This window comes from Vulpes lagopus, chromosome 11 (assembly GCF_018345385.1).
Source record: "Vulpes lagopus strain Blue_001 chromosome 11, ASM1834538v1, whole genome shotgun sequence".
NCBI classification, from domain to species: Eukaryota; Metazoa; Chordata; class Mammalia; order Carnivora; family Canidae; genus Vulpes; species Vulpes lagopus.
Genome location: NC_054834.1, coordinates 93,869,210 through 93,885,088, shown reverse-complemented (window position 1 = coordinate 93,885,088; position 15,879 = coordinate 93,869,210). Strand labels below are relative to the sequence as shown.

General features: G+C 40.3%; 1 protein-coding gene across 6 annotated transcripts in view; it reads right to left on the bottom strand.

Moving 5' to 3' along the window:
- UBR3 (ubiquitin protein ligase E3 component n-recognin 3) overlaps positions 1-15,369 on the bottom strand; it is a 233,161-nt gene extending 217,792 nt beyond the window's left edge. For 3 of the 6 annotated variants that reach the window (XM_041723097.1, XM_041723098.1, XM_041723102.1), the window contains exon 1: positions 14,776-15,369. In XM_041723097.1, coding sequence (XP_041579031.1) covers positions 14,776-15,329 — 554 coding nt within the window. In that variant the 5' untranslated portion in view covers positions 15,330-15,369. The remainder of the gene's footprint in view (positions 1-14,775) is intronic. The other 3 variants (XM_041723099.1, XM_041723100.1, XM_041723101.1) reach the window with 1 other exon arrangement.
- Between the last annotated feature and the right edge of the window lie 510 nt (positions 15,370-15,879).

Below are 15,879 nucleotides of genomic sequence, written 5' to 3'. Positions count from 1 at the left end.
ACATAGAGGAACAACTAATTTTTGTTAAAGGTGCCAAAGCTATTCAATGAAGAAAGGACAGTATTTTCAACAACTACATTTCCATATGCAAAAAAAAAAAAAATGGACTTTGATCTATATCTTATACCATATGTAAAAATTAACTCAAAACTGCTCAAAAGCGGGGATCCCTGGGTGGCGCAGCGGTTTGGCGCCTGCCTTTGGCCCAGGGCGCGATCCTGGAGACCCGGGATCGAATCCCACATCAGGCTCCTGGTGCATGGAGCCTGCTTCTCCCTCCGCCTGTGTCTCTGCCTCTCTCTCTCTCTCTGTGACTATCATAAATAAATTTAAAAAAAAAAAAAAACTGCTCAAAAGCTTAAACCTATAAACCTTCCACAAGAAAATCCTAATGCTGAGTTAGGTAAATACTTCTTAATTCTAACATCAAAGGTAGGATCCAAAAGGGACCAACACATTGATAAGGTGAACTTCACCAAAATTAAAACCCTCTAGTCTTCAAAAGATATTGTCAATAGATAAGTCACAGAGCAGAAAGAAATATTTGCAAATCATATATCTGATAAAGGACTTTTATCCACAATAGATAAGGAACTATCAAAAGTTAATAATTAGAAGGATGTCTGGCTGGGTCTGTCAGTGGAACATGCAACTCTTGGTTATATAGGGTCATGAGTTTAAGCTCCATGTTGGGCATGGAGCCTACTTTTAAAAATAAATAATTAAATAAAATAACTAGAAAAAAGTTAATAATTAGAAACAAAGAAAACAAATAAACCAGTAAGGAAAAAATTAGGCAAAAGATTTGAACCAAGGGACTCCTGGGGGGCTCAGTAGTTGGGCATCTGCCTTTGGCTCAGGCTGTGATCCCGGGGTCCTGAGACTGAGTCCCATATGGGGCTCCCTGTGGGGAACCTGCCTTTCTCTCTGTGTCTCTGCCTTTCTCTCCTTGTGTCTCATGAATAAATAAAATCTTGAAAAAAAAAAAAGATTTGAACCAATCAATACCTGACTAAAGATATACAGATGACAAATCAGCAAATGAAAAAATGCTTTAAAGGATCATTAGTCATCTGAACTCCACCTCTGAAACTAATAATATACTATATATTAATTAACTGAATTTAAATTTTAAAAAGAATATATTTGAAAGCCCCCTAAAAAAGATCATTAAATCATTAAAAATGCAAATTAGTACTATAAGAAGATACTACTACATACCTATTAGAACACCTAAAATTTAAAAAACTGACCATAAAAGTGTTAGTAATGATACAGAGGAACTGGAATTCTCCGATATTGCTGGTAGGAATATAGAATGGAAAAACGTGGGAAGACATTTTGAAAGTTTCTTTAAAAGTTAAATATTATGCAATTAATGCACTGAATTACACACTTAAAAATAATTGAAATGTAAACTTTTATCATATATATAAAATCACAGCTTTTTAAATTTTTTTTTTAGCTTTTTAAATTCTTAGAAATTAAACATACTTCTACCATATGATCCACTCATTACATACCTAGGTATTTACGCAAAAAAATGAAGTATCCATACAAAAATTTGTTAATATCCATATAAAAACTTGAATACAAATGTTGATAGCAGCTTTATTTTTAATAACCCAAAACTAGAAATTACTCAAATGTTTATCAACAGATGCACAGATAAACAAATTGTGGTTTATCATATAATGGAATACTATTTAGCAATAAAGTAATGAACTTTTGACACAACTTTATAAATGAACCTCAAAATAATTATGCTGAAAGAAAATAATTATGCTGAAAGACAACAGATCAAAAAATATATGTACATTATATAATTCCATTTATATAAAACTCTAGAAATGCAAATAATCCATAGCAATGGAATGTAGATAAGTAGTTGCTGGGGGAAGGGGCACAAGAAAAGGCAGGAAGGATGGATTACAAAAAGGTACAAGGACCCTTTTGGGAGTCATTGCTATGTTTACTATTTTGATTGCGGTGATAGTTTTACAGAGGCATACATATGTGACAACTTAAATACATTTTAAATGTGTACAATTTGTAGGGCACCTGGGTGGCTCAGTCAGTTAAGGGTCTGCCTCCGGGACAGGTCAGGATCCCAGGGTCCTGGGATGGAGCCCACAGCCTGCTTCTCCCCCACCCCCTGCGACTCCCCCTGCTTGTGCTCTCTCGCGTTCTCTCAGTCAAATAAATAAATAAAATCTTTTTTAAAAAATAAAAATGAAAAATAAAATTACTACAAGCATAAGAGGAATTGAAACCCTAACTAAAGAATAAGACTTTTGTTTAAGAAGGGCAAGTTAAAAAAAATGGTGGATGGGAGGGCAAGTCAATATGAAAAGATTTTCCTAGGACTGAAAAATACATGTATTCAAATTAAAAACTTAATAGGCAAGCTAAACAACGATGAGATAGAGTTGAAGAAGGAATTATCTATAAGACAGATCTGGGGAAATCACCCTCAATACAGCCCCCCCAAAAGATAAATGGATAGAAAATGAGTATGGTCTAGTATTTAGAAGACAGAATGAGAAGATCTAACAAATATATTACAGCAGTCCCAAAACAGAAAAGAATGGGAAAAACTTGAAAATCAAAGGGACAATGGTTGAGAATTTCCAGAAGAGATGAGACAATCCTCATCTAGAGCCAATGCAACAAATAAAGTCACACCTAGACACATCATAGGGAAACAACAGATCACCAAAAAATAAACATTAAAAGCAACTAATGAATAAAGCAGATTACTTACAAAGGAACAATTAGATTAAAATACTTCCCAACAAGAGACCAGAGGACAACAGAATAGCATTTTCAAGTGCTAGGGAAATAAATGTAACTAAAATTCTCCACCCAGTTAAAATATTATTCAAGAGAGAAGGTGAAAAGTACACTAGCACTTGATTGCATTATGTTCTTTCATGCCTGTGAAGCTTTGTGTGTTCTGTTCCTTTTATCCATAAAGTTCTCCCTCACCCCCCAACCTCCCTGCAGATCAAATTCAAATTCTCTGTAAACTTTTCCTTAACCTTCACTAAAATGCAGTAACAACAGAGGCACTAGGAGTTAAGTACACAGGTTCTGGATGTGGACAAAAAATGGTTGTGAATAAGAGCTGTGTAAGTTTGGTCAAGTTGCGTCTCTAGGACAATATTTTACTTGTGTAGATGATAATATCAATACCTAGGGGCTTGTTGAAAATGTTAAATGAGGGACACCTGGGTGGCTCAAAGGTTGAGCATCTGCCTTTGGCCCAGGGCATAATCCTGGGATCCAGGATCAAGTCCCACATTGGGTTCCTTGCATGAAGCCTGCTTCTCCCTCTGCCTAAGTCTCTGCCTCTCTGCCTCTCTCTCTCTCTCTCTCTCTCTTTCTGTGTCTCTCATGAATGAATGAATGAATGAATGAATGAATAATAAAATATTTTTTAAAAAAAGAAAATGTTAAATGAGATACATGTAAATGCCTGATATAAAATAAGCACTTATTTTTTTTCAAAGATTTTATTTATTTATTCATGAGAGAGACACACACACAGAGAGAGAGAGAGGCAGAGACACAGACAGAGAGAGGCAGGCTCCATGCAGGGAGACAGACGCAAGAGTCGATCCCCAATCTCCAGGATCTCGCCCTGGGCTGAAGGTGGCGCTAAACCACTGGGCCACCCAGGCTGCCCAAAATAAGCACTTATTAAAGGAAAATCTACAGATTAATTTTAGAAAAAAAATTCAGAAGGTTGGTTAAGGATGCTCCATATAAAAAATTCAAAAGCATTTGAAAATGTTTGTAATATAAAATATTGGATAAAAAGCAATAAACAAGAAATTGGAAAAAGTCGTTTTTTTCAAAAATAGTATGTCGGAACAAATCTAACAAAAGATATATAACTTATGGAGAAAATTATTGGAAGCAAAAACAATTTATACTACTCTCATGGAGAGGCATACTAAATACTATAAAGATAACAATATTTGTTTTCTACTATAAAGTATTCTTTTTTTTTAAGATTTTATTTATTTATTCATAGAGACAGAGAGAGAGAAGCAGAGACACAGGCAGAGGGAGAAGCAGGCATCATACAGAGAGCCTGATGTGGGACTTGATCCAGGGTCTCCAGGATCACGCTCTGGGCTGCAGGCGGCGCTAAACCGCTGCGCCACCGGGGCTGCCCTAAAGTATTCTACTGCATGATTAAACCACAGTTTACTAATCTCTGTTACCAATTTTTCCCAATTTCAAATGGTATTATAATGAATATCCTTGTTTAATGTCTCCTTATGCAATGTCCTCAAATTTAATGTGATTTCAATCAATATCTAACAGAAATTTTCCACAGAATTTGACAAGCTGATCCTGAAATTCAAATGAAAGTGTTAGGGACAAGAATGGCTAAGATCCTTTAGAAGAACAATAATAATGGAAATCCTGACATATCAACACTTATTATAATGTTATAGTAATTAAAGCAGTATGACATTGTTGTAAGACACATACCAATACAACAGAAAGCTTAGGACACACACAGAAAATTGCCATATGAACTAAGGTAGAGAGGAGTGCTTTGAAAAGACACAAATTGGGGCGCCTGGGTGGCTCAGTCAGTTGAGCATCTGCCTTTGGCTCAGGTCATGATGCAAGGGTCCTGAGATCCAGTCCCACATTGGGCTCCCTACTTAGCAGAGAGTCTGCTTCTCCCCCTCCCTCAGCCACTCTCCCTGCTTGTGCGATCTTTCTCTACCAAATGGATGAATAAAATCTTTAAAAATAAAAATAGGGGGATCCCTGGGTGGATCAGTGGTTTAGTGCCTCACTTCGGCCCAGGACGTGATCCTGGAGCCCCGGGATTGAGTCCCACATCAGGCTCCCTGCATGGAGCCTGCTTCTCCCTCTGCCTCTGTCTCTGCCTCTCTCTCTCTCGTAAATAAACAAAATCTTAAAAAATAAATAAATAAAAATAAAATAAAATAAATAAAAAGACACAAATAATGCAAACTATAGAAGAAACATTACATTTTTAATTTAAAGCGTTTTGCCACACTATTATACATAATGAGGGGAAAAGACAAGCCACAGACTGAAAGATGAAATTAGGAATCTACATAACTAAGGATCAGTATCTAGAATATATATATATATATATATAGTCATAAAACTCAGTAATATAAAACAGAAAACAGGCAAAGAATATGAACTAGCAATTCACAAAGGAAGAACACTCAAATGGCCTAAAAACAGAAAACATGTTCAACTCTCCTAGTAGTCAGGAAAACGCAAATTTAAAAAATATGTTTATATCCAACAGACTAACACACAAGACACAAAACTGTATACGTGCATATGAAGAATAGCAAGCACACTCTATGACCTAGCAGTTCCTCTCCTAATCTATCCTAAAAAAAATTCTAGTATACCTACACAAAGAGACACATACAAAAATGTCCACTGCAGCCCTGAAAAAACAATGAAAAAATAAAAAGCATCTAATTGTCCCATAGCAAAGAAATAGATTGGCAAATCACGGTTTAAAGACACCACAGAATACTTAGCATCTAGATACAAATGTACTCATTTATTTTTTTTTTAAGATTTTTATTTATTTATTCATGAGAGACACAGAGAGAGAGAGAGAGAGAGAGAGAGAGGCAGAGACACAGGCAGAGGGTGGAGCAGGCTCCATGCAGGGAGCCCGACGTGGGACTCGATCCCCGGTCTCCAGGATCATGCCCTGGACTGAAGGTGGCGCCAAACCACTGGGTCACCCGGGTTGCCCAATAAACTCATTTATATTAGTAACCTGGTAAGTGAAAAAGGCAAGTTTCAAAGAAATTCTAATTTAAGCACAATTTTAACACTAAAATAACCATATATTGTTTAAATGTAGTAAAAGTAAAAAACATGCATGGATTTTCACACAGGAATTTCAGGATAATGGTAATCCCTCGGGAGGGAAAGATAAAGGAAGGGAGAAGATGACCTTTAGTTTTTTTACCCCCCCCCCAGAAAAAAGCTCTAGGGATCCCTGGGTGGCTCAGCGGTTTAGCACTGCCTTCTGCCCCGGCCATGATCCTGAAGTCCCCAGATAGAGTCCCACATCAGGCTCCTTGCATGAAGCCTGCTTCTCCCTTTGCCTGTGTCTCTGCCTCTCTCTCTCTCTCCCTCTCCATCTCTCATGAATGAATAAATAAAATCTTTAAAAAAAAAAAAAAAAAAAGCTCTATAGCAAGTAGGGCAAAAGGTTAACATCTATTAATCTCAGTGGTGAGTAAAAACATACTTTTTATATTACTTTTCTATATCTTGAAAATGTCTCATAGTTGAAAAAAGTTTTAATGGGTTTTATATGACATAAAAATGATTAGAAAAAATAATTACAATCTAATAAGACTTCCAAATTGCTGTGTTGTAGTTAAACCTTACTATAATGAAGATGACTAGAAATTATACTTCCACCTCAAGTAGACTCTTCTAAATTAAGAATCAGTCTATACTATTTCTGGTAAATTAGCAATCAAAAAAAAGAAAGTAAAAAAAAAGTAAAATGAACACAGAAATGAGAAAAATTTTTTTTCAATTATTTTTCCTCCAAGTTCTTGGATCATGAGAGGTGTCATGTTCCCTTGTTTGAATTCATGACCTAAGTTAGACTGGTATTGCTGTAGAGAAAATTACATATTCATAGGAAAGAAAATTTCACATGTAAATACATGGATACATACATAAATAAATAATTTAAGAGATTAGCTCTAATACCCTCCCTACAAAATCAGTAAAACACAACATATGATACAATTTACTAAAAAATAACCCATTTACTAAACTCTAAATATATGTGAGAGGATATAAATAAGAGGTAGATATGGCACAGGTCTTTATCATCAAATCTTTATTGAAAGTTTGTAGAGATAAAACCTAGAGATGACAAAAGAATTGTTATAATTCAGAAAATCAAATCCTACAATACGGTTTCACAGTGTACCTATGTTACAGGAGTGTTGCTCCTACAGATGAGCTTGACAGTCAAAGGAAAACTTTCCACTGGACTTTGCAGGAGCAGAAACAACATGAAACTTCAAGGACAAGAATATATACAGTGAGTTAAAGAAATAACAGAGGAAAAAAAAAAAAAAAAGAAATAACAGAGGATCCCACTGCAATGGAGGTTATAAGGTTGGCAGTACAGGTAGAGACCACATATGAGTACACGTGATCCTTGAAACTTGAAAAGTAGTCTAGAAAGAACTCTCATTAGAATATAAAAGGATACTAAAATTAGAATATCACCATTTTGCAATCTCTAATAAAAATATGGATCTGGACAATAATAATAATTTAGATACTAAAATCTTTAACAAGATAGGTAACTTTATAACAAATGGATCACACTAACAAGTCTAAGCCCACTGATTAACCCTAACATTAGTAAAGGAGAGACAAGGAAACATTCTCTAGCTCCTGATATGATTCAACAGGAAGTATAAAACTACTGTAAGTTTCCTTGCCAAAACAAAACAAAACAAAAACAAAAACAAAAAAAAAAACAGAATCTAAGGGGTGCCTGAGTGGTTCAGTTGATTAAGCTTCCGCATTCAGCTCAGGTCATGATCCCAGAGTCCTGGAATTGAGTCCATGTCAGGCTCCCTGTTCAGTGGGGAGCCTGCTTCTCCCTCTCCTTCTGCCACTGCCCCTGCTTGTGCTCTCTCCATCTCTCTCTCTGTCAAATAAATAAATAAATAAAATCTTTTTTAAAAAATAGCATCTAAAATTTGATCAAGACTCTAGATCCCAACAACTGGTTTACAGGAAATAATGGGCAGAGGAACAAGTTAAACATCACATCTCAGGGGATCCCTGGGTGGCGCAGCGGTTTGGCGCCTGCCTTTGGCCCAGGGCGCGATCCTGGAGACCCGGGATCGAATCCCACGTCGGGCTCCCGGTGCATGGAGCCTGCTTCTCCCTCTGCCTGTGTGTGTCTCTACCTCTCTCTCTCTCTCTCTCTCTCTCTGTGACTATCATAAATAAATAAAATTAAAAATAAATAAAAAATAAAAAAAAAATATTCTATTAAAAAAAAAAACAAAAAACAAAAAAAACATCACATCTCAGAGATGCAATCAGTAATACCCAGAATGCAGGTTCCTTCAACTAGTAAATGGCAGAGAACCAAAAAGGGGGGTTGGAGGTATAACAAAAAGAGTCCTAAGAGATGTAACAACCAAGAGCAATATGAGGGCCTTGTTTGAATCCTAATTCTAAATCAACCCTAAGAAATCATTCATGAAACTGGGAAAATCTGAACATTCACTGGATATTTGAAGACTTTAAGAAGTAATTGTGAAAGGATACCTGGGTCGCTCATTCGGTTAAGTATCTGTCTTCAGCTCAGGTCATAATCTTGGGGCCCTGGGATTGAGCCCCACGTCAAGCTCCCTGTTCAGCAGGGAGTCTGCTTCTCCCTCTCCCTCCCCCTACTCTCTTGCTCACTCTCTCAAATAAATAAAATCTTAAAAAAAAAAAAAAAAAGGGGATCCCTGGGTGGCGCAGCGGTTTGGCGCCTGCCTTTGGCCCAGGGTGCGATCCTGGAGACCCAGGATCGAATCCCACATCAGGCTCCCGGTGCATGGAGCCTGCTTCTCCCTCCGCCTGTGTCTCTGCCTCTCTCTCTCTCTCTGTGACTATCATAAACAAAATAAAAAAATAAAAAAAAAAGAATTGTGAATATTTTAGGTATGATTAGGGTACAGTGGTTGTTCTTTTAATGAAAAAATATGCATGACACAAAACTTACCATTTTAACATTTTTTAAGTGCGCAGTTCAGTATATTAAGAACATTCACACTGTTGTGCAGCCATCACCACAATCCATCTAAAGAACTTTTTCATCCTCCTAAATTGAAACTCTGTACCCATTACACAATAACTCCCCACTACCCTCCTCCCTCCAGCCCCTGCCAACTACCAATCTATCTTCTGTCTCTAAAATTAAACTATTACAGATACCTCATAAAAATAGAATCATACAATATTTGTCCTTTGTATCTGGCTTATTTCACTTAGCATAATGTCTTCAAGGATTATCCCTACTGCAGCATGTGTCCAAACTTCATTCCTTTTAAAGGCTAGGTAACATTCCGTCTTATGTACAAAACCACATTTTGCTTACCTATTCATCTGCCAAAGGACATTTGGGTTATGTTTCATTCTTAAGAGTTCACATCTCTTTACTGAGATACATACTCAAATATTTATAAATTAAATTATAAGAAATCTGAGATTTGCTTCAAAATACTCAAGTTTGGAAAGAAAGGGTGCGAGGAAGAGTAATAAATGAAACAATGTATCACTTCTCACTTAACATATTAACAAAGATTGAAATACTGATAACACTATATATATTGGCCAAGATGTGGGGAAACATGCTCTTTCATACATTGTTGGTAGAGTGTAAATTCATGTCTTTGGAAGGCTCTATCAAAGTTTAAAATGTACATTTCCTTTAACCAAGATATAACTTCTAGGAATTTGTCTCACCCATATGCTTACACATATACACAGAAAAGTGTATACAAGCATACTGACTGCAACAAACATTTATAATAGTCCAAGATTGGAAACAATTTAAATGTGTATCAGTAGGGAAATGACAGCATAAATTACAGGAAAAAATATAAAAGTGCAATGAAATACAATTTAACTGTAAAAAAAAATGAAATGGTTCTATGTGCACTAATAAGAGACCGTGTCCAAGAAATGTGTTAAAGGAAAAAGAGCCAGTTACAGAAGAGTATGACACTATTTAACTAGACATTGACTGCCTCCATTTCTGGCACTGCCACAGACCAAATAAACCTAAAAATTTCCCACAACAAAACAGCTACAATTGCAGAGTAAATTATAACTAGCATCTTTTAAATGTATGGCTAAGCTTAAAAGAAAATAAGGGAAATCTATCACTGAGAAGTGGGACGGAGGAAAAGGAACCCTTACTTTTTACTTTATCCATTTTTATTTATTTATCTGAGAGAAAGCATGAGCCTTGGGGAAGGGTAGAGGGAAGAGAGAAGCATACTCCCTGCTGAGCAGGGAGCCTGAGAGCCAGAGGATCCAGGGATCATGACCGGAGCCAAAGGCAGACTTAAGCTTAACTAAGTCACCCAGGCACCCCTCTGGTTATTTTTATGTTGTAACCAATATGTATTACTTTTGAAATTGAAAAAGAAAGAAATTATTCCTAAAGCAATCTCAAAAAAGATGCTATGGATTTAATAATCAATGCCACCACCTGAATAACTAAACCAATGGAATCTCATGGCAAATTTTCAGGCGTAACAGCCACTACTTTATCCAATTTAACTCAACGTACTTTAATTTATACAACTTACTAAGCACCTACTAAGTGCAAGAGACTATGCTGGCCTCTGATAAATATAGCAAGATAAGGTTCCTATTTTTTAAGGAGCTTAGAATCTGTGAGGAAGAAAAAGGGGGCAAAAAAAAATCTATAAATACAGGATAGAACATGAAAATGGTCATCCTCTGCACCAAAATTTGGGAACTAAATATTTAAAATTCCAACTTCTGGTTAGCACCATCAGCACCACAAACCAATCAGACTTTATTTTAGATTTTTCACTACTTTTTAAAAAAATTTACCCATCCTTCAACCATTTGTTACAATGAGTGCATTTTATTCATTAGTGGCAAAATTATGCCGTTATACATACAGTTATTAATATCTAGTTTCCACAGCTTTCATAATTTCAAATTTCTTTTTTTTAAGATTTTATTTATTCATGAGAGACACAGAGAGAGAGAGGCAGAGACACAGGCAGAGAGAGAAGCAGGCTCCCTGCAAGGAGCCCAATGCAGGACTGGATCTGAGACCAGGATCATGCCCTGAGCCAAAGGCAGATACTCAACTGCTAAACCACTCAGGCGTCCCATGCTTTTGTAATTTCATCCCACAAATGAATTCTGTTGTTTTCTTCCTTTGGTTTGTACACCTGTTAATATTGCCACACTATATCAATACCACTCATCAAAAATAACTGAATTCTCTCCTCATAATTTTATAATTATAAATTTGAAAATTAATTGGCAATATAGGTTGCGATGGATCCAAGATCCTTCCCCATCTCCAATACAATATCCTATCCATAAACAGACACTTGGGAAAAGGATTAAGGCACAGCAGGGTTTCTTCTCTTTATTAAGAAAGCAGATACAGAGAAAATAGAATCCTTTAAAAATGTACTGAACAATGGTATTTATACATGTCTATTGTAGTTACAATTACAAACTAAAACACAACTTATCTTAAACTTTTAGTAACCTAAAAGGATTTTAAGAAGTATCAAAAACTGAAAAAAGTTAAATATATTTTCTCTATGCCCGCGTAGTCCAGCTTTGCCCACCAGGAACACTGCTATAATTTGTAGATTTCCAGTTCTGAAAAGGTTCCAGAGGCAGCCTTTTAACCTGTATTGTTGGCTAACGTCACCTATGTCTCTCCAGGCATTAGATTAGGTGTGTAGCCCAGAATTATTCTATCCCAAAGAGTTGTAAAAATATCAGAATTTTCACATGGCCACAACACATTTATTGTTTACTCTTGCCCTTTATGAAACTGGACATGGCAACTGCTGGCACTTACAGGCAACAGTTCTGCATTTCAGAAAGGCAATAATAATTATTTAACACTATGTATCAACAACTCACAGAGGGCTGCCAGAGGAATAAGAATCTACCAGATGTCAGTAAAGGCAAATGCTGTAAGATTAGAATGTGCCCTGTACGAATACCTTCAAAGAAATAAAGAGATATTTCCGCTCCTGCACCAAAGCATCACAATTAGAGATCAGACTTACAACTCATCCAGATCAACCTGATGATTATGACTGTGTTCCAAAATTCAGGAAAGAATCAAATACATTTCCTACTTTCCCCTTCTTTAGGGATCCCAAATGCTAACCTCGTCTAAGAAGTAAAAATGTCTAAATACCTGTAAAGGATTGTTCCAATTCCCATTTTAAAATCCCTCTTAAAATTTATTTTAAGTTTTTAAAAAGAAAAAAAAAGGCCCAAATAAGAATGGCATATTAAAAAAAAAAAAAAGACAAAAACACAGTATTGAACAGAAACATCCAATAGGAATGCTATTTGTAGAGGCAGTAGAGAGAAATGTTGAGCTGTCATCTCTGGAGCCTGCAGACTAGCAGTAACTTACTACCTGTATAATCCTGAGCAAGTTTTTTTTAAAACTATGCCCTACTTTCCTCTTCTGTATCATGAGAATAATGACAGTAACAATCTCAGATTTGTTGAAGATAAATGAGTTACATAATGTAACACAGTTAATATTTGACCACTATTTACCAAACAGATAAAAATCCAAAGTGTTAATAACACTCGTTTGATGAGGCTGTTGGAAAGCAGAAAGTCTGATACTCTGCTTAGTACTCAGACTTAATGGAGGGAGGGCAACTTGAGAATCCCACTGTTGAGAATATATCTCCCTGATAGTTTTGCATAGGTGAAAAGACAGGTATACCACATTTTTTTATTTCATACTGGAAACCCAAATGTCAAACAGCAAAAGTGATGACAAATGAAGAGTGGCAGGGCGCCTGGGTGGCTCAGCCTGGGTGGCTCAGTCGGTTAAATGCCCAGCTTGATTTTGGCTGAGGTCATGATCTAAGGGTTGTGAGATCAAGCCTCACAATGGGCTCTTCACTGGGCAGGGGGGCCTGCTTAACATTCTCTCTCTTTCTCAGTCCCTTCCCCCGTCCATGCACTCTCTCTCTCTCTTAAAAAGCAAAAACAGGGCAGCCTGGTGGCTCAGCAATTTAGCATTGCCTTCAGCCAAGGGTGTGATCCTAGGGTCCCAGGATCCAGTCCCATGTCAGGCTCCCTGCAGGGAGCCTGCTTCTCCCTCTGCCTGTGTCTCTGCCTCTCTCTGTGTCTCTCATGAATAAATAAATAAAATCTTAAAAAAAAAAAAAAGCAAAAACAAAAAAAATCAATAGAGTGGCAAATTTGTGGCATGGAACACATTACAGATTTTTTTTTAAGTAAAGTTAATACACTGATTTACTGACATGAAAAGACCTCTTGGTAAGTGAAAAATGCAAGATGTTATGTTGCTTTTTGCATAAAAAGAAACTGAATAATCAAAATACATATTCATCCTTGTTTATTTTTGTACTAAGAGAAAGTAGTAATGGTGGGAAGGACTGGGCAGATGAAAGGATGGGAGGGAAACTTCAAACTGTGCATCTTTTAATTTTTTCTCTTTTGCTTTTTTTTGGCTACATGAATATTTTACCTATTCAAATATTAATTTTTTAAGTATTTTTTAAATGTCAGGAATACACTTTAAGTCTCAAAAGTTGGCTGCAATTACTATCGCCGTTGTTGTTAATAGTTGCAGTGATAGTAACAAGCTCAAAATACCTCCTTTCTGAAGTCTTTTACGTACTTCCTCTGCACAGAAGGCTCCTCTAACTCCCGGACTATTTAAAAAATTTATCATTTTCTACTCTAGTGTAAGAGGCTTAACCGGGTAGGTCAATGTCTTGTTCATTTTGCATATCCTCGGAGCCTTGCTTGCACCTGATAGATTGAACATTCTATAGCAACAGTAAGCTACAAGTACTCCAAAGGGGGGGAAAAAAAACAGTGACCCTTTCTAAAGGATGTGTGCTCTACCATTAATTACAACACCTGAAAATTTTAAAACTTGAATAACTGGATTTGCTAACATTCTTTCAACTACTGCCCCAGCCAAAACGTCCTCTCTTCCACCAAGCTCTTTCTTTTCCCAGGGCTTCCCCAGATATGGTATCACGTCCCAAGCCAAGACACTACAACGTACCAACTCTTTAACTCGCTGCAGTCTCTGAAATGCCTTTTGTCCTAAGTCCCAACACCCGGCTACATTGCTCCTATCGAATGTGCATTTGTTGACTGTCTCCTCTTAGACAGAGGTTCACAGATTAGTCAACGAATAAAGTGCCCTTTTAACTGCAGCAGAAGACCTAACACTTGATTCCTCATTCGCTCGGTGTTTCTGTTTGTTCTTCTGGTCCGTAGCGCGTTCTGCGACCGACTGCTCAGTAGCCCGGTTCTAGATGTCATTCCAGCACGCCGAATACTCCACTGACAGCTCAACAGTCGCTTTTCATGCAAGCCCCTCCCCTTTCCCTCCTCCCTCAACTCTCACAAGCTCTCGGGCTCCTCCGTCGCCGCTGACGGACACACTGACAGTTCAGCAGCCCTTCCACCCGGCAGCCGCAGGACCACCTCCCCGACTCGTAGCATCCTGCGGCCCAATGCAGCCCCCAGGACCACCCCCCTCCCAGCCGGGCCAAACCACGTCGTCAGCCTCTCCTTCCCAAGAACCAGGCAGCTTTTAAAGCTCTTCCCGACAAGTACACAACTGACAGCTCGGCAGCGGGTTCCCCAAGCAGCCCTTCCTCCTGCCACCCCGCGCACGGCTCTCCCGTGGCTGCCCCGAATACCCACTGCCCCGTCCTGGGTACGCGCGCTCTCCGCGCTCCCCGGTCCCCACTCCCCCTGCGGCGCTGACAGCTCAAGCTCAGCCACCCCCACCCCACCCCACCCCCACCCCCACCCCCCGCGGCTGCGCCCTCCCCCACCGCGTCCCCTGACAGCGCGGGGTCTGCCGCCAGGCGCCCCCTCCCCGCCCCGGCCCGGCCCGGCCCGGCCGCCCGCGGCGCCCCCGCCCCGGAGCAGGGCCCCACTCACCCACTCTCCCGCATCACGTTGCTGTCCCCGCAGTCACAGGCCCCGCCGGCCTGGCTGCGGAACATGTTGAAGTCGTGTCCGGTGTGGTCGCCCTGGTGGAAGCACTCGGCGCACAGCGACATGCAGGGGGAGATGCCGCACGTCCGGCAGCGGTAGGCCACGAAGTTGGCCGTCCAGACCAGGCCGCAGAGCGCCGCGGGGTCGTAGGCCCGCACGGCCGCGCAGAACTCGTCGTAGCCGCCGCCGCCCGCCAGAAGGCACTTACACCACTCCAGGGCCTCCTCCTCCGCCGCCCCCGCGCCGCCCCCGCCGCCCGCGGCCGCCGCCTCCTCGCCGTCCGCAGCCGCGGCCAGCGGCCGCTCGGCGCTCAGCACCCGCTCCAGCAGCGCCTGCAGCTCCTCAGCACCTGCCCTGTTGTCCGGCCGGCTGAGGGCCGCCTTCAGGTGCGCCGCGGTGGCCGCCTTGTCCAGGCCCGGCCCGGGCGCGGGCAGCTCGGCTTGGGGCGGCTGCGGCCCCCCGACGGCCGCCGCCGCCGCCGCCGCCGCCGCCGCCATGATGAGAGCTCAGAATTTGGAGAGCCCAGGGCCGGCGGCTCCTCCCGGGAGGGTGGGGGAACCGACTGCCGCGGTCGCTCCGCCCGCCCAACTCTCGCGATACCCCGCACCGCCGCGCGCCGCCGCCGCGTCCCCGCCGCGACCCCGCCCCTGCACACGCCCCCCGGGCGTCGGGCCTGCTCCCCGCGCGCTCCTCCGTCGCTCCCCCGCCTCCCGGCGCCCAGAGGCGGGAGTACGGAAAAGAGCCGCCCGCCTCGAAAAATACACAGAGAATAGACAGACAGGCAGAGACAACTTCAACATGGACTTTTATTTGCCTGGACTATAGGGCTTACAGCATCTTCCAGATGGAGCCTAAGGATCCGCATCTCGTTTTGAGCTGCAGGTTCCCAGCGTTACGAACCCCAATGACCACCGAATCCCTGTTCCTATTGAAGCAAGCTCATTTTCCCCCTGAATTAATTCTTACCCTCACACTATTACCAATAGTAATATTGGTAACATTACCTGAAGTACATTTTTTTAGACTATTAAAGTGCACTCTGTTCTA